Source organism: Littorina saxatilis, linkage group LG9, assembly GCF_037325665.1.
Source record: "Littorina saxatilis isolate snail1 linkage group LG9, US_GU_Lsax_2.0, whole genome shotgun sequence".
NCBI lineage: Eukaryota > Metazoa > Mollusca > Gastropoda > Littorinimorpha > Littorinidae > Littorina > Littorina saxatilis.
In genome coordinates, this window is record NC_090253.1 from 18070094 (window position 1) to 18094201 (window position 24108).

Sequence of the window (24108 nt, forward strand, 5' to 3'; positions counted from 1 at the left end):
TGGTGTTCTCATGTCTACATGTAGGAATCGTTTCATGGCGAACAAGTGCAGTTTTTCTATTTCCGTACCTTTTTGGAAAACCCAAATCTCAGCACCATATTGCACAATCGGTTGAACTTGAGAATCAAACAATTTCGTAAACAATTTGTAAGAACTACTCTCTAACTTGTGCAACACACGAAGTATACCAAACACTGCCCGTTTACCCCTACTCACCAAATCTTGACAGGAAACATTAAAACTGAGTCTCGTGGAAAAAAATATTCCTAGATACTTATAAGCGTTTACAACAACAACTCTATCTGCACCATAATTCCATTTTTCACAACTAGCTAAATATCCTCCTTTACGGAAAACAATAATATTAGTTTTGTTCATATTAACTTTCAACTCCAATCGAGATGCTGCATTGTACAAATTATTCAGCTGTCTTTGCAGGCCAACAACAGTTGTGGAGAGCAATACAATGTCATCAGCAAAAAGCAATATGAAAAATTCAACAAAATCAAATGTCACACCATGTTTTTCATTACTTCCAAAGCTAATTCATTAATGAATAACGAAAACAACACAGGGCTACATACATCACCTTGTTTTCCCCCATATGTACAATTGATTACATCAGTAGATTTAGCGCCACATCTTATTTTAGCTTTCACATCCAAATACATGCTTTTCACACAACGATGCAATTTTCCTCTAATACCGTTTTTCATAAGTACAGGCCACAGAAGTTTCCTAGAAATCGAATCGAATGCCTTCTCAAAATCAACAAATGCTACATACAATTTTCTGTTATTTGTAAACTGTTTCTGAATGGCCGCCAGGAGTGTAAAGATATGGTCAACTGTTGAATGATCTTTTTTAAATCCAGCTTGATGTTCACCAGTAATATCATTTATGCTAATCCATTCCTGCAATCTGTTATTAATTATGGAGCTATATAATTTACTGCTGACATCACACAGTGATATTCCCCTGTAGTTATTGGTGTCATTTATCTGACCTTTCTTAAACAGAGGCAAGATTATTGATTCCTTCCAGTTGTCCGGGTAAAAACCACTATCAAACAAGACATTAAACAACCTTACCAAAAACATCACCACAGCCTCACCCGAATGCTTGAACAACTCACCAATCAGCCCATCTGGACCAGCAGACTTTCCGTTCTTCAGCTTTCTAATTGCAAGAGTGACCTCTTCTTTCGAAATCGGTCTATCTAATACATGTTCAACAACATCCTCATCATTTCCTTCATCATTAACATCAGCAATTTCATCCACAGCACCATCAACGACGTCCACTATATCTACATGTGTGTCCTTCTCTAATACATTCTTAAAATGTTGGAACCAATCATCTATTCTAAAGTAATGTTATGACGCGGCTGCGTTTTCCTCCGTGAAAGTTTCTTCATAGTTTCCCAAAATAGTTTCTGCGATTTTACTGAGTTGCTCAAGTCAGCGATTAGACCAGCATTGTAGCTTTTCTTTTTCCTAACAATCAGGTATTTATATTCACGCCTACCAATGCAATATGTGACACTCCACCACGGAATGAGTCGCATGTCACCTTTGCATAATTTTCATATTTTTACATTTTCCTAAAGAGTTTGTTATGCTCTATCCAGTGGTGCAAACCGTTTTAGAAAAGAGCGAAAACTGTTTGAGTTATAAGCCTGTGACTAAGGTGACCCTCACACTGTTACCAGACACTCCCCGGACTTAAATTAAGCCTAGCGCGGAACCGCGCGAGGTGACATGCGACTCATTTCGTGGTGGAGGGTCACATATAGATTGCTATCAATAACATCTTTTGATTTTCTACATTTATGTAACATCTTACGGACATGACTTCTTGCTGTTTGACATTCATGGTCAAACCATTCTCTCTGTAACGACTTACCACCTATTGAAATTCTTTTCTTCATGCATTCAGCTTGCTGTTTTATAACATCATTAAACGTGTTCAGTGCGGCGTTAACATCTGTCTCAATTAAGGCAGCAGCATTGACAAGTTCGTACTGTACATCACCTGAGTTCATTAAAGAGGAGAAGGCAGCCGCACATTCAGTCTTCCAACAATATTTGACAACAAATTCGTCAACCTCACAACTAGCTTCATTCATAATGGCATTCGGCATACTTCTTTTAACATTCAAAGCCAACTCCACCGGCATATGGTCTGATTCAATACGCTCTAAAACATTCAACTTGCATTTATCCGCAGCTGATTCAAATAGATTTACAGACATCAAAAAGTAGTCATTCACACTGTTTCCACTGTCAGAAATAAATGTGTATCGTCCACGAAGGTCACCTTGACACATTCCATTTAGAATACACAATCCGAAACCAGTACACATACAAAGCAATTTTTTCCCGTAATTGTTCAAGATTTTATCTTCGGAAGACCTTTTTGTCTCAAACAAACCAACTTTACTAACATGTACATATAAATCATTTTCATCAACATAATCGGGTGTAATATCCGAGGTCCTAGAATTCAGGTCACCACATACGATTACATCTACATCATCCAAAGACAAAAGACTATCCGCCAAGCATGATTCTAAAACATTTATTCCATTTTCAAAATCAAAAGCAGTATAATACGGTGAATGTTCAGGTGGAATGTATGCACAGAGAAGCAAAATGTCCTTAGTGAACCTAAAGTACTCTTTATGCAGAACAAACGAAAGGAAGTAGTGGCTATCACTTTCCACCGTCGCGATATAACCTTGAACGGTTGAAAACGACGTTAAACACCAAATAAAGAAAGAAAGAAAGATCACTTTCCAACTGTGTAACGTGAGGGATAATATTATTCCGTATTAGACATATCACCCCACCCGAACATCTTCCCTGCCGCGTCAATTTGACTGCTGGCTTGACGAAAACCGTATGGTCATTAAAAAGACATGACTCGAAAGTTAAAACAAACGTCTCTACTAGACAGACAATGTCATAAGAAGAAAGAAAATCGACAAACTCGGGATAGTCTAATTTTGACAAGATACCGCAAACATTCCAATGAAGAAAAGATAATGAAGTAGAAAATTGTTCAACGTCATCAGATCGATCAGTGCCATTTAAATTTGACGCATCCGCCACCTCGTCACCACCGTCACCATTCTCACCACCACCATCAGCTTCACCCTGTTCATGGTCATTTCCATTCGTACCGCTCTCGTTCTCACTTTCTCCCTCACTTCCCCCCTCCCCACTCCGTCGCGATATAACCTTCGTGGTTGAAAACTACGTTAAACACCAAATAAATAAATAAATAAAACCCTCCCCACTCTCGACCGCACGCTCGTTCATATGAAGCATACAACTATATGATTTATACTATTATTATTTAGACTTGAGACTGACAGTGTTGTGACGAGCGTTGGCTAATGGTAACGAGTACATATGTGTGTAGTTGTGGTGTGTGTGTGTGTTTGCGCGTTGGTTTGGATTATGGGTGTAATTTGTAAAACAGATGTGACAGTAATAATGGAGTTCACATCAGTGAGGTTAGTTTAAAATGGAACACACGCACGTTTTTGAAAAAACATATGCAATTTTGAACCATGAGATCTTTATTAAACTGATAATAAACTGAACATCAGCAATACATCAAAGCAATTATTAATTTGGTTTGAAAAGCTTGACTTACTATGTTAAATAGTGGATTGAAGGCTGAAAACGTCATTTACAAATTACATCTGAGATAGGAGGGCGGGTGGGGGAAGTGCTGAAAGTGTGGATGAGAATAAATAAAAAAAATGCTGAGTGACAACAGGGAGGTTAAAGGCTGCCCTTTTCGTACACTCTAAACAAAAGTGTTCCACTCCTGAACACCCTTTCTGTAACCACTTCTGAACACCCTTTTAGTAGAACACTTTTGGAACACTTTTGGAACACTTTTGGAACACAAAAAGTGTTCTATACACAAAAAAGTGTTCCAAAAGTGTTCCAAAAGTGTTCCAAAAGTGTTCACATCTGAACACTTTTAAGTGTTCACCCTGCTGTAACCACTTCTGAACACATAAAAGTGTTCAGGTCAACACTTTTAGAACACTTTTGGAACACTTTTGGAACACTTTTAGAACACTTTTAGAACACTTTTGGAACACTTTTAGAACACTTTTAGAACACTTTTGGAACACTTTTGGAACACTTTTAGAACACTTTTGGAACACTTTTGGAACACTTTTAGAACACTTTTGGAACACTTTCATCCTGCACTGTCATACAATTCAGAAAGACATTAAAATCAAATTTTGTGAGCAAAGAAGCATTTTTAATTGACAAAAAGAAATGTCTGCAGCAGTCGCAGAACAAACGGGTCTGGGGTAGGAATTGTTGAACACATAATATACCGAGCAACAAAATTCGTCATTGTTTGATTGACAAAATCTTCATCAATTATAGAGTTAGAATTATTAAACTACAAAAGTTTAATGAAGGCATGTTTGACCTTGCTTTTGTGTGATTATTTTGATGCTGTGACTGTTTTAACACACGGGACAAGCAGGTTTATCGTAAAACACATAATGCGCGCTCGCAGCACGTGCAAGTAGAGCAGGAGAAATCTGATGTGTGAGATGTGTTCACTAATGCATTAGCAACCAAAAGAGACCATGGCACGCTTGCTGCCAGTCTCACTTTTGAAACAGCCAGGATGCCAAGATTAACACCACCAAAATGCCAGGTCGATTTAAAGCTGGGGGTGATCCAGAAGCGCTGGCATGTGCTTTAAACGTGCATGTGTCAACAGTTTATCACCTTCTGGAATGTTCTAGTGACATTGGAAGCACTGCAGTTATGCAACGCGGTAGATTTTTTCGCATTACCCCAATAAGACAAGATCGCAATTTCCTTCCACAACGTCTTCGACATCGATTCAATTCAGCCGCTGACAATACCAGGAACATCACTGGAAGCAACCAGTGTCCGATCAGTGGCCAGAGAACGCGATGAAGGCTGACTGAGCGAGACCTCCAAAACTTCGTTTTGTCCCGTGTGTTGAAACAATCGCAGCATCAAAATACTCACGCAACAGCTGTGTCAAACATGCCTTCATCAAAATGTTGTGGTTTGATAATTCTAACTCCATAATTGTTCGAGATTTTGTCAATCAAACATTGCAGAATTTTGTCGCGTTTCTTTTGTTGCTCGGTATATGTTGCTATTAAATAATATGAACGGAGCTCTGGTAAACCCCATCTTGAAAGTTCACACACGAAAGTCCGATAACAAAAACACCCGTCAGAGTTGGGAGTTTTCCAGGCCCTTGGTCTTTGGTTTAGTTTTCAACTCGCTGTCCGGAACATCCTGTTCGAAATAAAAGTGAGTTTTAGAACATGATGCATTTCCAACTCTTAACAGGTTTGTGTTAAACGTTTGTACTTAATTGGTAACACTGAAGTGTAAATCTTAACTAATAGTGGACTTCTTCTTGCTGTCAGCAGATCTCCAACAATCGCAGTTACAGGTAAACTTTTTTTATTCCAGAACGGGCATAGGTCACATAACAGAGAACAAATACGTCACGTCCAATTCGCTCTCACCTTCCCAACACACAATGACACTCGCATGCACGCACATGCACACACGACTGAATGTAAAAAGTAATCCCTCTTGAAGCAGGAGTCTGTCCCTAAGAACAAAAAGTAGAATTAAAATAGGTCTTTCGCAAGGATTTCATTAGCGCGTGGCCACTCTGGAAAATTCAAAATGGCACTCTACAAATTGTTTATATAAGGTAAGCAGTAAACCGTACTGCTAATGTGGCGAGGCCTTGAGCACGCCCGTTTTCCTTAACTCGTTCTTAACCTATGTGAACCCAGGGAAAACACCTTGTCAACAATCACTGGAAGCCAAAGATCACTGTCGCAATTAATCGTGAACTCCGATGAGTTTTAGTTCAAAGAAAAGGGTGTCATATTGAATGCACCCTCTAGTAATCCGTTTGTAAAGAAACCACCTAAGTTTTGTTGGTTTGATCTAAATAATGAATATTATAAATATAAGGAAATCATTTATTATGTAATGTATTCTATATTATAGAATGCATTCTATAACGTCCCGAACTACCTTCTATGATAAAAATGCATTCTATTTACACAAAATACCAAAATGCTTTTTATGATAGAATGCGTTCTTTAACGTCCTGAAATGCATTATAATTTATATGCATAATGTCCCGAAACTACAACAGGCCAGCCCCGCAAAGAAAAGCAGAACTACACACACACACACACACACACACACACAGCCACACACACGCACAGAGAGAGAGAGAGAGAGAGAGAGAGAGAGAGAGAGAGAGAGAGAGAGAGAGAGAGACAGAGAGAGAGACAGAGAGAGAGACAGAGAGAGAGACAGAGAGAGAGACAGAGAGACAGAGAGAGCTGTGTGTGAGAGTGTTTGTAGATCTGCTTTCGAAGCAGGGACCATACCGAGCTGGCCTGTAGAAGTTTTGTGGCGCTTTATGGAATGCATTCTATCATAAGAATGCATTCTATCATAAGAATGCATTGTTGGACGTAATAGAATGCATTCTATAATAGAATACATTTCTGGGCAAATGACAAGTATGATTGAATGCATTCTATATTATACAATGTTTTCTATTTTATAGAATGCATTCTATAAATATAGAATGTGTTCTATGATATGGAATGCATTCTTTAATATAAAATGCATTCTAATTTCTATCATAATTTTCTAAAATATTTCATTATTTAGATCAAACTAACCAAAACTTACAAACGGATCGCTTTTAACTCACGTGATCTCAAGCTAAACCTACGTGAACCGAAGGAAAACACCTTGTCAGCGACCATTGGAGGCCAGCGATCACTGTCAAAACCAATCATAAACTCCGATGAGAATATTTTCAAAAGAAAAGGGTGTCATATTGAATGCACCCTGCATACACTGTTAGCGGCAATGGCAGATCCAAGCGGATCAGCAGCGTGTTGTCTGTTGGCCATGCTTTGACTAAAGCTGGCCTCAGTGTTTACGGCACTACTTTACCATAACGAATGGAAATTCTGAGTACACTTAGTTCAGGAAAACATTTTATCATTGCAGGCCTCAGCACTCACTGAACTTAAAAATATGTATATTTTTTTCCACCTTTTAAGGAGAAGACTGCAAAATAAGGCAGCATTCTCAAAATGTAACTGCGCTGTATCCCACAGAAAGCTTAAACTTACATGAAGTGCATCCACAAGGTTTCGTCGCATTACTGTTAGCTCCATCTCCAGAAAGTGAACTGCCTCAGCCAAGCAGTATGGTTCCTGCACACACAAGATGCATGTTAAGAAATCAAACACTATTTTACTGAAGTTCCACATCGTAGCAACACTGACAAGTGTTCTGATTCTCATACTTTTGTTTATTGTGAAACTGTGTATCAACATTTAGATTTCTGTCAAATGTGGAAGGAGAGGGGGCTGGCTGTGTGTGTGTGTGTGTGTGTGTGTGTGTGTGTGTGTGTGTGTGTGTGTGTGTGTGTGTGTGTGTGTGTCCACATATGAGTTTGGCGACTGTCTGGTGTGTTTTGCACGGAGATATTAATTTTGAAACAGAGTATTTCAGCAAATAGAATAATCAATGATTCCGCAACCGCCGGCACAATTGGCCTAGTGGTTAGCCGTCCGCCCGGTGATCGGGAGGTCGTGGCTTCGAACCCCGGCCGGGTCATACCTAAAACTTTAAAATTGGCAATCTAGTGGCTGCTCCGCCTGGCGTCTGGCATTATGGGGTTAGTGCTAGGACTGGTTGGTCCGGTGTCAGAATAATGTGACTAGGTGAGACATGAAGCCTGTGCTGCGACTTCTGTCTTGTGTGTGGCGCACGTTAAATGTCAAAGCAGCACCGCCCTGATATGGCCCTTCGTAGTCGGCTGTGCGTTAAGCAAACAAACAAACAAAACTTATCAGATCAATTTGAAAGTCAATATTTCTCTGCAAAACTACACACTATATGCAAATGCAGGACATGCGTACCTTGGTAAACACGTCTGGGTTGCCGTCAGTGCCTCCTGTTCAGAAGAAATGTCCGCAGGTTACGCCCACATCGATTCGCCACATGGGCACATCAGCTCAAACGGCTTCCCAGTTCCCTGAAAGTGTGATAGATCTGTGAAATCAAATACAACCAAGCATGCATAGAATTATTCTAAATTGCGCACACAATCAACCTGGCCACTATTATGATGAATGTTGTTCATTAATGTATGCTGTTTTTAGCCTACCGCTTCACTTTATCTAGCGTGCAGATCGTACATCAAGGAAGAAGAAGAATCCGAAAATCTGCAAATGTATTGCTCTGACCACAGGCGGAAGGTATCGTTCACTGGACCACCATTATAATTATAAGGAACCCCTGGACATACAAGTATAACAATAACACAAAACCAAGCACATCAACCAGAATAAAAAATCAACATCAAATTGAAATAGAGTTTATTTACCAACGCAGAACTAATGTAAAAGGTCCACTGATCAGCTGAAACCGTTGCGACAGCAAAATTAGAGAAATTGTCTTCAAACGTCCACAGATACAAGTAACAGGAACATGTTACAACAAAAATACGAGTGAATAAGCTTAGATGAATTAATACAAAATCTCAGCAAGCAAACTTACAGATAACAATCGGAAATCCTGAGCCAAATCAACGCAGCGACAACGCAGACAGGTCCACAGATCTAAAAGTGTCAACGTTCTTTTTTGGTCCAGCTGAAGCATGATGGGACAATTAGTAACATTATTAAATTGTAAAAATAAAAATGCTAATACTTACCGCTTATTAGATGTCTCAGATGAAATAAATGTTTGATGAAAAAATATAAGCACAACACGATTAAAAACAAAAACAAAAAAACGTCCCGCAGCGGTCTAGGGGGTATAAAAATTATATACTCTAAGCGACGCTAGATCCCGACGAGTCTCCGTAGCTCAATCGGTAGAGCGCTGACATGGCAAGGCGAAGATCTCGGGTTCGAATCTGCTCATGACCCAAATATTTTTAATGTATTATTTTATTCGGAGCATGACTAAAAGACGAAGTGGAACACTTGTGGAACACTTGTTGAACACGTGTGTTCACCTGGTGTTCCACTGTGCAAAAAAGTGTTTACCATGTGTTCCAAAAGTGTTCAGGTAGCAGAAGATGCTTCAGGATAACACATTGAGAACACTTTCTGTGTTCCAAAAGTGTAAAAATGTGTTCACCCTAACACTTTAAGTGTTCACCCTAAACACTTTCAGTGTTCTCAAAGTGTTATAAAATTTAGAGTGTAGCGTTCATTAATTAATTCCTATTGTTTACATGTGCCAATAATGTTATAAAACTGTACCTAAGGGGACATAATAACGATTGGCTGTAGCTTTCGAACACAGAAAAAATTATTTCAGTATTGCAAAGTGGTTTTGATAGTGTCGAATGTAAACAGAACAGTCTCAAAGTGAAAGTGAATGTTTCCCGGAAATTGCGAAGTTAACAAGAATACCGGCAGAAAAGCGCGCTTTCCTGCTTAGCCACAATACGCTACCGCACTAATCTGGCGTGTCAATATCACCGTACGTTTTGGACGTGGAAGGTGAGCGATTTCCTTCCGCCCTCAGCTAATTCAAGAAATCACCTCCCTCCTAGGTATGTTGCGACCCATCTCGTCATAAGTGCTTTTTCGGAAATGACCTGCGCTTTGTTGAATTCTAACAATGGCCGCCATTGTAGGAATTCCAACTTTGCGCTACGTGATTCTAGAAATGTATCGCGCGCATAGTGAGAATTCTGCTCTTTCTTAGAATGCGATGTAAAATGATACAAGTCATGATGGCCTATGTGATCAATGCTTAGTCTTGAAAAAGCAGATGCATTGTATAACGCACCAAACCAACCGAATTACAAAAAGCAAAAACACTTTTGATAACTTCGGCGGGTTGTAACAACACAGTTCAACGACCCATCCCGCTCGACCAAAACGCACCAATTTTACGTAATTTTTAACGTTTCAGATCTTATATTTTACAACAACAAAAACACAACAAGAGTGTTCCGATATAACTTCAGTTTCACTGGTAACTATCGATTGTAATATTTTTTTACTCAGTCTTAACTGATTATATATTAAACTCACAGTCTCTCTGGGCTGCAGAGACAGCATTACGTCCCTTTATTGAGTAGGCTTTTGTCACTGCATGCATGGTAATCTAGGCTCTTGAAACGTAATGTGCAAGTCTGTGCGCTATATTGACGTGATTGATTGTTGCAAAATGTTGATTCAAATTAAAGATGATTTCAGCCTGTTGTAACAAACTAACACTCTACTCTGAGAAAAAAAATCATTGTGTTCAAAATAGATCGAGACAGCAGCAACAAGCTAGCTGCATGCGCTGAATGTCACTGAGACAATTGTTACACAGTGTACCCCCATACCCCCAATTCAAGACTTCCCCTGTATAAGACCTTGCTTTTTCATATACCTTATTCATGACCTGTGAAAAGGGTATACTTTTTTTTGCCAGTCGAAGGGTTGCCATTTCTAGAACGAGGCAGCTCGTTTCCGGAAATGCGGCGCTTTGTTGGAAATCAAATGAGGTTTCGGGAAATCCCGATTATTCCAACTCTGCCCCGGATTCTTACTTTGCGCCCAACAGGTACAAGTGCACTCAAGTTAACCTCTGCTTTGACCTCAGTGTGTGCAAAGAGTCAGATGAGAGAGAGAAAAAGCGAGAGAGAGAGAGAGAGAGAGAGAGACACACACACACACACTGTCACACACACACACATAGACAGAGACAGACATAGAAAGACAGAAGCGGAGAGACTCAGAGGGAGACACAGACAAAGACAACATACAGAGAGAGAGAGAGAGAGAGAGAGAGAGAGAGAGAGAGAGAGAGAGAGAGAGAGAGAGAGAGAGAGAGAGAGAGAGAGAGAGAGAGAGAGAGAGAGAGAGAGAGAGAGAGAGAGAGAGAGAGAGAGAGAGAGAGTGTAACTGATCTCGTGAGAACGGTTGAGGCCTTGCAAGGTTTTGACGGCAACAATAATTATTGTAGTTCTCTAAGACTTTATTTCTGTTTGATTTGTAATATGTTGGGAAGACATATTTATCAATTGATCAACAAAATACAACATAATACAAAACGACACAACATTGTTAAAATCATTATTGGCCAACGTTGAACGTTTACGAAGGCCTCAATCTTCCCGCGCCGTAGACCAGATTAATAGGTGCTTGATTTTGGTATTTTGATTTACATAACATTAAACCTTTCTTGGGGTTCATGGTCATGGCAACAGCCATATTAATATTATATGATGTATAATTTTATATTTCAGCATATGTGAATTACATGTCATCATACCAAACTGTCATACATTTGTATTCCTACATTATTCTGATTGATCACAACCAAACCTACTATCATTGGACACATCCAAATGCAAGCGCCTGTTTTTGACAACTTATATTTTTAGATCAGTGCAACTTGCTTGGATCTCTTGTTTGGCCTGTAGGTAAAATGTACAATGTATTTTCTGATTTGTGCACAAAAGCTTTTCTTTTTCTTTTTTTTTAACATAACAATGTTTAATGTCACTGTATGTTTGAAAGACCATGGTCACATTTGTAAAACAAATGTTAAATTAGAAAATAAATAACATTTTGGTTCATGATTTTTCCTACACCTGTGCTGAAAATAAGACATAAAAATGTTGGTATATAAGTCACTCAAATGCAGAGTAGTATGAATGGTTTGAGTTTGTTGCGGTTAACCCTGCACAGTTCGGCCTATGATGTTTTTGTTGAACAATTTTGCCGTCACCCCTCCCATAGGGTGACGTATTTCACAACTTCCTGTGTTACACAAACTCAGTGATGACCAATTTTGCCTTCACTCCTCCAATAGGGTGACGGATTTCACAACTTTCCACTGATGAACAATGTTGCCTTCACCCCTCCCATAGCGTGACGGATGTCACAACTTCCTGTGTACACAAACTGATGACGTATTTCACAACAAAATGGCGCTGCCCATGGTCAACCTCGAAACTATCCGTATAAATGGGGGCCTCCTGGCCCCCATAATAAATGCCGCTAGCTATCATCCATGGGTGGCCGAGTGGTAACGCACTTGCGCTCGGAAGCGAGAGGTTGCGAGTTCGACCCTGGGTCAGGGCGTTAGCAATTTTCTCCCCCCCTTTCCTAACCTAGGTGGTGGGTTCAAGTGCTAGTCTTTCGGATGAGACGAAAAACCGAGGTCCCTTCGTGTACACTACATTGGGGTGTGCACGTTAAAGATCCCACGATTGACAAACGGGTCTTTCCTGGCAAAATTGTATAGGCATAGATAAAAATGTCCACCAAAATACCCGTGTGACTTGGAATAATAGGCCGTGAAAAGTAGGATATGCCCCGAAATGGCTGCGATCTGCTGGCCGATGTGAATGCGTGATGTATTGTGTGTAAAAATTCCATCTCACACGGCATAAATAAATCCCTGCGCCTTGAATATGTGCGCGATATAAATTGCATTAAAAAAAATAACACACATGCAATCAAACACACACACCAAGAACACCTGTTTACACCAAACACATACACTTCAATGCGCCACAAAAATAGTGCAACTTCAAAAGTGTATTTAACTCCTTCAATTAACATTAGAATATTTGATTATCGCAACATTTTGTTCAGAACATAATCAAAGGAACGGAAAATTCATGAACATCACAGAAAACATCAATTAAATAGACCTTTTCGGTATCTGAGCAGCTCTCGCGAGACACGCTCTTTGTTATGCTTTGAACATCGCGAGAACTTGGAACCTTCGCTTGTGCAGCTCGCACGAGATCGCTGTACCGCATGCTTTGCTATGCTCGGAAGCTTGCGAGAGATTACGAGAGCTTGGAATACCGATAGGGTCTATTGCTACATCTCTTTGCACCGTCAGCCTGTCAGTAACGGTTGTACACACTTGTCGTCTCCCTGTCTCGCGATCAACACTGGACGAGTTCATTGAGTTAGCTTGTGGGGTTAGCAGCAGAGACAATCAACACGTTTGGTCTTATTTTGTTATTGTGATGTTCAAGTTGTTTATGGTACAGTAGTGGACAGTAGGCAGAACTTGCATTGTCGTGGATGGTGGCATGTCAGACTCATTTTCTGCACTGAGGAAGAAATTCATATCTTCAAAGGACATGTCGAAACTACTTGCCCCGCGTATATCGACTCGGCCGGTGGCTGTGTGTGCGACCATTTGGCCGCGGAGTTGTGTGTTGCCTGCAATATGGAGTTGTGTGTTGCCTGCAATATGAGGGAGTTAAAAGTCGTCTTTTGTTTTCAATTTCTTCCCGAGATAGATCTGCAAATCGCTTCATTTTTACAGTTTGGCAGACATGTGTTTTGATCTATGGGTTAATCCGCGTGTCCCAAATATGAAGTAAGTAGTTCCTTTGAAGTTTCGGTTAACCTGAAACGCCCAAATATGAAGTTGTGTAGGCCTCTGACGTCACATGGCTCAAAGAAGGGAAATCCAATGTCCAATCGATACATTATTTTGTTTTCTCCATCTCACCTTTCACAATGCTCTCACCGTCGGCGGAGAGAAAAAACTTTTCCCCATCTATGATGAGGTGATCAAACACCATAGACACTTTGTGACCCCCGTTTCTTCTTTCCTTCATGAACTGGGTTAGATTTTTCCTCATGTCCCTGACTGTTTTGGAAAAGTCCTCCCCAATGAAAATGTTAGATCCCTTCAACTTTCTCTTCGCTTTCAGAACTTTAACTTTATCCTTATAGAATACACAGCGTGCAATGAGGGGAGAGTTGGGTTTAGAACTGATACGGTGCACTCTATCAAATTCAACATTCTCCGCCAGTTCCAGTTTATCTGTACAGAGATCTTGCAGCCTCTGTTCACATCTTTCATTGGTTTCGTTTTCCTCTCTGTCCATGCCATAAAACAAGAGGTTGTTGCGTTTTGATCTGCATTCCAAATCGTCCACTTTTGTTTCCAACATTTCAATATTTTTCCACAACTCTCATTGTAACCTTTCAGTTGGTTATTTTCTTCTCTCAGAGAGTTCACACCCTCTTTTAACTCGTTCACCTCTTCCTGAAGCTGACTAAAATGTTCTTTGATGTCTTGCACATCATTTTTCACTTTATCGAGTTTACCGTTCATAGACATGTCCATACCGTTCAATTTCAACATAACGTCCGCCAACGTCGGTTACTTGGGAGTAGGAAAGGTGTTACCTTGTGTGGCGTTGCCATGTCTGTCAGCACTTGTACTCAGCCTTGTCTGTCGCGTAACTCTCTCCTCACTGGTCGCAGGTCCAGGTCCAGGATTCATCTCCACGTCCCCGCATCGTATCAACAGCAAACTTCCCCAAAACATGTATGACAGTAGGGCACCACACAGAATCCCTTGTAGACGGTTACTGCAAGACAACACCATGATTCTCATCTTTTTCTTCAGCACGGCCCTCTTCTCCATGAAACAAATGTAGACCGAAACAAAGCAACCGCAACTGGCTCTGAAGGCTAAGGCTGTCGCTGGCATTTTCACACGGCAACCGCCGTACACAAAGAGCGTTAAAAAAAAACAAGTCGCGTAAGGCGAAATAACTACATTTAGTCAAGCTGTGGAACTCACAGAATGAAACTCAACGCACTGCATTTTTTCTCAATGACCGTAGTCCGCCGCTTGTGCAAAACGGAGTGAAACTGACGAGCCTGTTCAGCGCGGTAGTGGTTTCGCTGTGCTGCATAGCACGCTTTTCTGTACCTCTCTTCGTTTGAACTTTCTGAGCGTGTTTTTAATCCAAACATATCATATCTATATGTTTTTGGAATCAGGAACCGACAAGGAATAAGATGAAATTGTTTTTAAATCAATTTCGGAAATTTGATTTTGATAATAATTTTTATATTTTTAATTTTCAGACCTTGTTTTTAATCCGAATATAACATATTTATATGTTTTTGGAATCAGAAAATGATGAAGAATAAGATGAACGTAAATTTATATCGTTTTATAAAAAAAATAATTTTAATTACAATTTTCAGATTTTTAATGACCTAAGTCATTAATTAATTCTCACGCCAGCAAGCTGAAATGCAATGCCGAAGTCCGGCCTTCGTCGAAGATTGCTTGGCCAAAATTTAAATCAATTTGATTGAAAATGAGGGTGTGACAGTGCCGCCTCAACTTTTACAAAAAGCCGGATATGACGTCATCAAAGACATTTATCGAAAAAAAGAAGAAAAAAAGTCCGGGGATATCATACCCAGGAACTCTCATGTCAAATTTCATAAAGATCGGTCCAGTAGTTTACTCTCAATCGCTCTACACACACACGCACACACACACATACACACATACACACACACACACACACACACACACACACACACACACACACAGACACACATACACCACGACCCTCGTCTCAATTCCCCTTCTATGTTAAAACATTTAGTCAAAACTTGACTAAATGTAAAAAGAAAAATCGAGCAAACAGCTCACCCCACTGCAGCGAATACGGCAAGCATACGAGGACTCAGTTTGTCAGAGCGCGGAGAAAACGTGACCGTCTCGTACCGAGTCCCGGCGCATACTCCCTGTATATATATATAGAGAGAGAGGGGCGGGGGATACCCAGTTAGCATGCTAACGTTAAATTAACGTTAATTTAACGTTTACCGCTAACGTTAATTAAACGTTAATTTGCTCATGTGATAAAACGTTAAATTAGCGTAAACATTTAACGTTAATTTAACGTTAATCTAACCATAATTATTATAACGTTAATTTAACGTTTTTGCAAACATAAAAATAACCAAAATAAAACCAAAACCAAACCATAATTTAACGGTTAGATTAACGTTATTTTAACGTTTTTTAAACGTTTATTGCTAACGTGAAAATAACTAAAATAAAACCAAAAAGAAACGTTTTATTAACGTTTATTTAACGTTTTTTTAACGTTTTTTGCTAACATAAAAATAACCCAAATAAAACGTTTTATTAACGTTTTTTTAACGTTAGCATGCAAATATAAAATTAACCAAAACAAAACCATAATCAAACGTGCTCATGCAAACGTTAAGTTAACGTTCACATGCAAACGTTAAATTAACGTTCTCCTGAAAACATTAAAATAACGTTTGTAAATACAAATTTAAAGGCACAGTAAGCCTCCCGTAAACCATCACAGATACGGTCAGGCTTTTACACACAGTACAAACACCCTTTCATTTAAACACTCACCGATTGAGAACATCCTAGGTGCCCTCCGCAAAGAGTTTATTTTTGCGTGGTTTATCTTACCCCTGAGCCATCGTGAACCCGTGTGATCCAGTTTCCCTTTTTCACAATGTAGTCGTCAGTTAGTCATTTGAATGCGACTCGATGTGAGCTTATCTACAATAGCACGTTTTTATGCACGAAACAAACGGCTGTGGTTCACAAGAACTCTTGCGATGGCTTTTGACTGTTGAGAGGAACGGCGATATGCACTTATAAACCGTCGTCTGCTACGACCCTTGCGTGACCCTGCTTCCGGGCTTTTCTTTTTTCAAACTTTCACAACTTCGAATTGCACTGATCTTGTCTTGATGAAAAAAGAATTCTTTTATGATTAAAGAATGTTTGTGTAAGAAGCTGTCAATTTATTATTTAGATTCTAAAAGTTAGGTCTAGCGCAAAAACGCACCACGGTCCAAAAACATTCTGATAATCATCGATCCACGGCTATCGCCAGTTTAAGGGAAGTAACTCATTTTTGACCTGAGTTCAGGATGGGTCCAAAAAGTGTTCGAGACAATCTGCAAAATGAATTCTTTAAAAATTGCTCGCTCTTTACGTAGGGCACCTAGGATGTTCCCGTTTGGTGAGCGTTCAAATGGAAGGGTGTTTGTACTGTGTGTAAAAGCCTGACAGTATCTGTGATGGTTTACGGGAGGCTTACTGTCCGGGCGTGATTTCCGGGATATTCATAACAGCCGTCCAGCACCAAAACGAGGCGCCATTGTTGTTAAGGACCAAGGCCACGAAAATAAATTCTTTGAAAATTTCTCACGCTCGACAGAAACACGGTGTGTCAACTGATTCCGTTCGTCCACCGGATGTTTCCGTTCATCCGCAGGATGTGTCCATTCATACAGCCCCATTTTCGTCACTTGCTTCGGGAAAAACGTTGTGGTAAGTCGTGTGGGCAGCGCGCTTGTGTGATATTGAAAGAATAAGGTAGCGAAATGGTTGGGCTATGTGTACGATAAGTACCAAGGTGCTAGTGAATCCTAATAATAACACACGCGTGCCGAACGTAGCAAAATTGCCTGATTTTTTAACATTTTCTTGTTTTTCTCGCTCTGTTATCGAATCCGACCCCTGATTTGCACATGATCACCAAAACCATTGCCTGTTACGACATTTCGCTTGAACAGAAGTTTATAGAAACCCATGGCTTGTGTACAATCACTTGTCTTTTGAAAACATACAGATTCCGTTCATACCCCATGTTTCCGTTCGTACAAAAGTGCATGTTTCCCTTCGTACGAAAAGCGTTTCCGTTCATACACATTCGTTAGATCAGAGTGAAACAGGCCCCCACTACAAGTTCTGTGTATTCCAATCGTCTTCAAATAGCACAAAATACGAATGCGTGTGATATTGGACCTATGTGAACCATAAGACGAATTGAATTTGCAAAAAACAGTTTTGTGTCCGTTCGTACTGATTTTGACGGGAAAATGTGTCCGTTCGTACCACTTTCATCAAATTGTTTCCCTTCGTACGCTTTTCATGACGTTTGTGATTTTTGGTAGAAAGCTTGTGCAATTAGCATTTTAATACCCCTAATTCGACTTATGTATAACCCATAATGCATGTTATTCATGAGTGCAACAACACGCGACTGTGCCGACTTTTCTGGTGCAATACCATCCCTGTTTAAAATCTTACTGAAGAGCAAACATTTTGATAAGTGTGTCTTCTTCCAGTTTCTTTACACAATGTCATTTCAAAGATCTAAACTTATGTGAAACCTGTTCAAAATATGCTTTCTGCAAGCTAAACCTAGACATTCAGTCTTTTAGCATTTTCAGATTTTTAATGACCAAACTTTTTTTTATCAATTTTTAAGCTTTGAAGCTGAAATGCAATTCATAGTACGGGGGTTGCCTGGCTAAAGTTTTAAAATCAATTTGATAAAAAAAAAATGAGAGTGTGACAGTGCGGCCTCAACTTTTACAAAAATTTGGATATGACGTCATCAAAGACATTTATAAAACAAGTCGCGTTAGGCGAAAATACAACATTTAGTCAAGCTGTCAGAATGAAACTGAAGGCAATGCAATTTTTCAGCAAGACCGTATGCTCGTAGCATCGTCAGTCCACCGCTCATGACAAAGGCAGTGAAATTGACAAGAAGAGCGGGGCAGATAGTAGCGCTGAGAAGGATAGCACGCTTTTCTGTGCCACTCTTCGTTTTAACTTTCTGAGCGTGTTTTTAATCCAAACATATCATATCTATATGTTTTTGGAATCAGGAATAAGATGAAAGTGCTTTTATTTTGATTTCGACAATTTAATTTTGATAATAATTTGTATATTTTTAATTTTCAGAGCTTGTTTTTAATCCAAATATAACATATTTATATGTTTTTAGAATCAGAAAATGATGAGGAATAAGATGAACGTAAATTTGGATCGTTTGATAAAATGTTTTTGTTTTTTTTACAATTTTCAGATTTTTAATGACCAAAGTCATTAATTAATTTTTAAGCCACCAATCTGAAATGCAATACCGAAGTCCGGCCTTTGTCGAAAATTGCTTGGCCAAACTTTCAATCAATTTGATTGAAAAATGAGGGTGTGACAGTGCCGCCTCAACTTTTACAAAAAGCCGGATATGACGTCATCAAAGGTATTTATCGAAAAAAAGAAAAACACGTCCGGGGATATCAATCCCAGGAACTCTCATGTAACATTTCATAAAGATCGGTCCAGTAGTTTCGCTCTACACGCACGCACGCACGCACACACACACACACACACACACACACACACACACACACACACACACACACATACATACACACAAACACACACATACACCACGACCCTCGTTTCGATTCCCCCTCTATGTTAAAACATTTAGTCAAAACTTGACTAAATGTAAAAAACAAATGAATAAAATGCTGGGGATATCATACTCAGAACCCCTCATGTAAAGTTTAAATGAAGATCGGTCCAGTAGTTTTCTCTGAATCGCTCTACACATACACACATACGGACGAGGAGCACCTTAGGTACCGGTCATACGCAGACGGATCTGTGTGACTTCTGTACGTACGAAATCCACATTAGGTACCGTTTGGCTATACACAGTGTGTAACCCGTACGGACGAAGGCGTTAAGTACCTGTTTCCTATACACACTGATGGTTGTGTATAGTGTCAGTAAAGTGTGAATAGGTGAGGATGGAACTTTAACCGTCGATCACTTTACATACATTATATATGTTGCATGTTTTGCTTTTGATTTGTATGTTCCTTACTTTGTCATTTTGTTGTTTATGTTTATTTGCTTGTTTGCTTACTTGTCGATTGTTTGCTGGTTCGTTCGTTTACTTTGTTTATTTGTCATGTTGCTTTACTTGTTTATCATTTATTAGACATTTGTATTAGAAGTAAGGACCGGTTGTAAGAAAAGGCGTCACCTTAAACCTCTATCCTTGAAAAATAAAGTTCCATCATCATCATTATCATCTCTCTCTCTCTCTCTCTCTCTCTCTCTCTCTCTCTCTCTCTCTCTCTCTCTCTCTCTCTCTCTCTCTCTCTCACTTTTTACTAGTCAAGTTTTGTCTGTGCCGGTGTGCGTGCGCGTGTGTCGAGCGATTCAGAGTAAACTACTGGACCGATCTTTATGAAATTTTACATGAGAGTTCCTGGGTATGATATCCCCGGACATATTTTTCTTTTTTCGATAAATGTCTTTGATGACGTCATATCCGGCTTTTTGTAAAAGTTGAGACGGCACTGTCACACCCTCATTTTTCAATCAAATTGATTGAAATTTTGGCCAAGCAATCTTCGACAAAGGCCGGACTTCAGTATTGTATTTCAGCTTGGTGGCTTAAAAATTAATCAATGACTTTGGTCATTAAAAATCTGAAAATTGTAATTAATTTTTTTTTTTATAAAACGATCGAAATTTACATTCATCTTATTCTTCATTATTTTCTGATTCCAAAAACATATAAATATGTTATCTTCGGATTAAAAACAAGCTCTCAAAATTAAAAATATAAAAATTATGATCAAAATCAAATTTCCGAAATCGATTAAAAAACAATTTCATCTTATTCCTTGTCGGTTCCTGATTCCAAATCATATAGATATGATATGTTTGCATTAAAAACACGCTCAGAAAGTTAAAACGAAGAGAGGTACAGAAAAGCGTGCTGCAGTTTCACTGCGTTTTGCGCGAGCGGCGGACTACGGTCACTGTAAAAAAATGCAGTGCGTTCTGTGAGTTCCACAGCTTGACTAAATGTAGTAATTTCGCCTTAAGCGACTTTTTTTTTTTTTTTTTTTTAAATTGGAGAAAACCTGTTTCTTTTTTTTTCTCTTTTTTTGTGGTTTGCATGGTTGTTTATACAAAAAGCAATTGAGGAGCCATACATGGTTACTTTTTTTCCTCCTTTTTTTTCCCCCTTATTCTCGTCCATCCGCTCCCTCCCACCCCCCTCATAATATTCACAAACGTCATATATCACTTCACCTCATCTCGACTTATACATTACTCACATACTTCCAATGTACATTTCATTTTCCAATATACTATTCAAATCTTATCCTACATACGTGAGAGAGACACCCGTGAGATAATAATCGTTCAAATCACACGTGTGTATATCATGTAAATGAGGTCATGTCAAGCAAGTCTGGCAGGGACCTGTTTTTCCACTGCTTATGATGCCAAAGTCACCGAGACAAACGTCATTATAGAAACACAAATTGCGCTCGCTAATTACCCTCGATGAATCTTTAGAACTAACACGTCACGCCACACTTTCAGAGTGACGTTTCTTTGCTTTGACGTAATAGATTGCACGAGGCTTTAGAAGAGATCGAGGTTCTAAAACAAGCGTCTTAATTTAGCTGCCTCGAATGCAGGACATTTTCAGTAAAATACACGTAAGTACAGTATGTAGGATAAACAGAATACTACATGGCTTGCTGTTCCGTACCAGATTTACACTCGTTGCTTTTTCAAATAGTGAACAGCTCGCTTTCGCTCGCAGTTCAATATTTTAAAAAACAACTCGTGTAAATCTGGTACGACACAGCAAGCCATGTAGTATTCTCTATGTATCTATCACCATACTTATATTTACTAATACACATTTTTGCAATCAAAATAATGTGATTAAGTACCTTATTATTTTGGCATATATTACTAGGTTGATAACCAAACAAGACATCGTGTTCTGAGAGGTGCACATTTGATCCTGTATTTCTAAAAATATAATGGACATTTTCTCAAAAGCTCGTCAACTTCTCACATTGCCCCAAAAAAGTGTTCAACATAATCAATGTGTTTACAAAATGTACATAATTTTGTTTCTCTAATTTTCATTTTATTTAATAATATATTCGTGGGATAAATATTATGTAATATTTTCCATTGTAACAATCGCAATCTTTCTTTTTTTGTACATTTGCTTGCTAACAGCCAATAACTGTGATCTAGTTTAACCTGATATTGATGTAACCAAAATGTAGCAGCGCAAGGCTCGCTCGCTTTATCAGCATGCGAAACTTTCTCGCGGAGGGGTTAATGATCACCGGGTTCCGTGTGTCAAGGTCATTATTGTGTTCGTCTGCTCGCGGGCTGGCTGTGTTTTTGCGAAGTGCAAGCGCTCGCACAGCAGTCTTCACTGCGCCGTACTCAAAAAATCTAGAGGGACTGTATCTTATCTTTGTGCACAGCTGGTTAAAAGGAATCATATCTCCGTTAACCCAAATATCTTTCACCGTATCTAAGTGCGCTTCTATCCATTTTTTAAAATATAAGCTTTTATTTTTATAAACCACTTTTATATTGTTCCACAAACATTGATCGCCAAAGCGATCTTCTCTCTCATAAATCAATGCTTTATTATGGATTCATTTTAAGAGAACTTCTGTCCAAAAGTTTGATCGAATGCATTCAATACCTTGGAACAGTTTTAGTGGTGTTGTGGCTTTAAAACAAAGTAAATTTCTTCCCAATACCTGATAAAGACTTAATGGAATCGTTGTCCACGGTTCATGTTTTTGTTCGGTTGAAGTTTTGCTGCCCATGTGAGTAAAAAAGAAGTCTGCATATCGTGGACGTTTATCATGTTAATACCACCTTCTTCCACCACATTACACAATACATGTCGGCTTTTGTATTTGAATACTTCCTTTTCCAGAGAAACCTGAACAAAATAGTATTCAACTTATCGAGAACTTTAACAGGGGCAAGAAGCGCCTGCATAACGTAAACAAATTGTAAAACTAAGAAGGACTTAATAATACATAATTTGCCGCTTATACTTAAATTTCTTCTTGACTATCTGCAAATGATTTGTTCAACTTTTTCAAGTCTTTAGGACCAATTTTCCATAATTTCAGAGGCCGGGATGTCATTTTTAAAACTGACTAATTCCCATGATTTTAACCTTGATATTCCATTTAATATCGCAATATTTCTCTTGACAGTTTTTACGCGATCCCAACCACATTGCTTCCGTTTTACTTTTATTTAATTTTAAGCGAGATATATTGGAGAAATCATCAATGATTTTCAAAACCGTTTCCATGTCGTTTTTATCTTGAAGTAAAACAGTTATGTCATCGGCGTACATAGCCAGTTTCAAGATACGCGACGTTTGTTCTGCAAAACCTACATCTGGTAAGGCAAATCCTGTAATATTGGGGTGACTTCGGATTTTGATTGCTAATAATTCTACAGCAAGCACGAAGGCCAAAGGTGAGAGGGGACATCCCTGACGGATTCCGGAATTCACACTTATTTCTTCCGAAATCCAACCCATATAATTTATGCAGCTCGTGGTGTTTGTCATTAAAACTTTAATCCATTTAACAAATTTTTCGCCAAAACCAAATTTGTTAAAGGACCAGACCACATAGTCTTTTGAGATGGAATCGTAGGCTCGAGCGTAGTCAAGGGCAAGTAATAAATTACCTGCTTGATTTCTTTCATTAGCGTAATTAATGACATCATCAATTAATCTAATCAAGTTACTTGCCTTTCTTCCCTTAATAAATCCTGTCTGATCTTCTGACACGAGGTCAGAAATAACACCAGATAAGCACTGCGATAAACATTTTGCCAGCATTTTATAATCTGTATTGGTTACAGATACGTATAGGGTCTCCAATTCTTAAGGCTATCTCTCGGCAAATCTTTACCCTTATGGATCAACGTGATAACTGCTCTTTTCTGAGTATCTGACAATTCACCAACTCTAAATGCACTTTGAAGGGAATTAACCACCATCATTTTTACTTTAGGCCAAAAAACATTCATGAAACTTGTACTCAATCCGTCTAAACCTGGTGACGAACCATTTTTTTTTTAATAAAGACAGCGCCCTGCCGATTTCTAACACGGTAAAATCAGTTTCCAAAACATATTTTCGTTCGTCATTTAACTGAGGAATATTTAAATTAAGAACTTTAATTTCAGCATCCTCCTCAACAAAATTCCCATTTTTATCAAACACGTTATTGTAAAATCTCACTTGCTCCTGTAAAATTCCTTTTTGCGTCGTTATTGAGAGCCATTTTCATCAATTAATCTGTCCATACATTTTAAATTAGCTTTCATTTTTTCCATATTTAAAAAATATAATATCCCTTCACATGCAAAATTCTTTATAACATATTACAACCAAATACAATAGCAAATAAGCAAAAAAACATGGTTTGAAAGGGTAGCTTTATTGGGGTTTTTTTCGAACGATGTAAGGATCACTATATCCCGCCAAACCGCAACACGGTGGCCTAGTGGTAAGGCGTCCGCCCAGTGA

The 24108-nt window shown here is 38.9% G+C and overlaps 2 protein-coding genes and 1 long non-coding RNA gene across 7 annotated transcripts in view; 1 reads left to right on the plus strand and 2 right to left on the minus strand.

The window, feature by feature from the left end:
- LOC138975488 (alpha-(1,3)-fucosyltransferase fut-1-like) overlaps positions 1-17139 on the minus strand; it is a 34885-nt gene extending 17746 nt beyond the window's left edge. Inside the window, exons 1-2 of one of the 5 annotated variants that reach the window (XM_070348187.1) lie at positions 16990-17125; positions 14273-14457 (exon numbers count right to left, since the gene is read on the minus strand). In XM_070348187.1, the coding sequence (XP_070204288.1) occupies positions 14273-14457; positions 16990-17018 (214 nt within the window). In that variant the 5' untranslated portion in view covers positions 17019-17125. Of the gene's footprint in view, positions 1-12611; positions 12733-14272; positions 14458-15545; positions 15657-16989 lie in introns of those variants that run through there. The other 4 variants (XM_070348188.1, XM_070348189.1, XM_070348190.1 and 1 more) reach the window with 4 other exon arrangements.
- LOC138975464 (uncharacterized) lies at positions 4269-9306 on the minus strand. The gene is made up of 4 exons (XR_011458652.1): positions 8649-9306; positions 8009-8124; positions 7214-7297; positions 4269-5324 (listed from the first exon to the last, which is right to left on the minus strand). It is a non-coding gene; the product is annotated as an uncharacterized lncRNA (long non-coding RNA).
- Positions 13290-24108, plus strand: part of LOC138975497 (uncharacterized) — a 31707-nt gene continuing 20888 nt past the window's right edge. Inside the window, exon 1 of the mRNA XM_070348201.1 lies at positions 13290-13451. Coding sequence (XP_070204302.1) covers position 13451 — 1 coding nt within the window. The 5' untranslated portion in view covers positions 13290-13450. The remainder of the gene's footprint in view (positions 13452-24108) is intronic.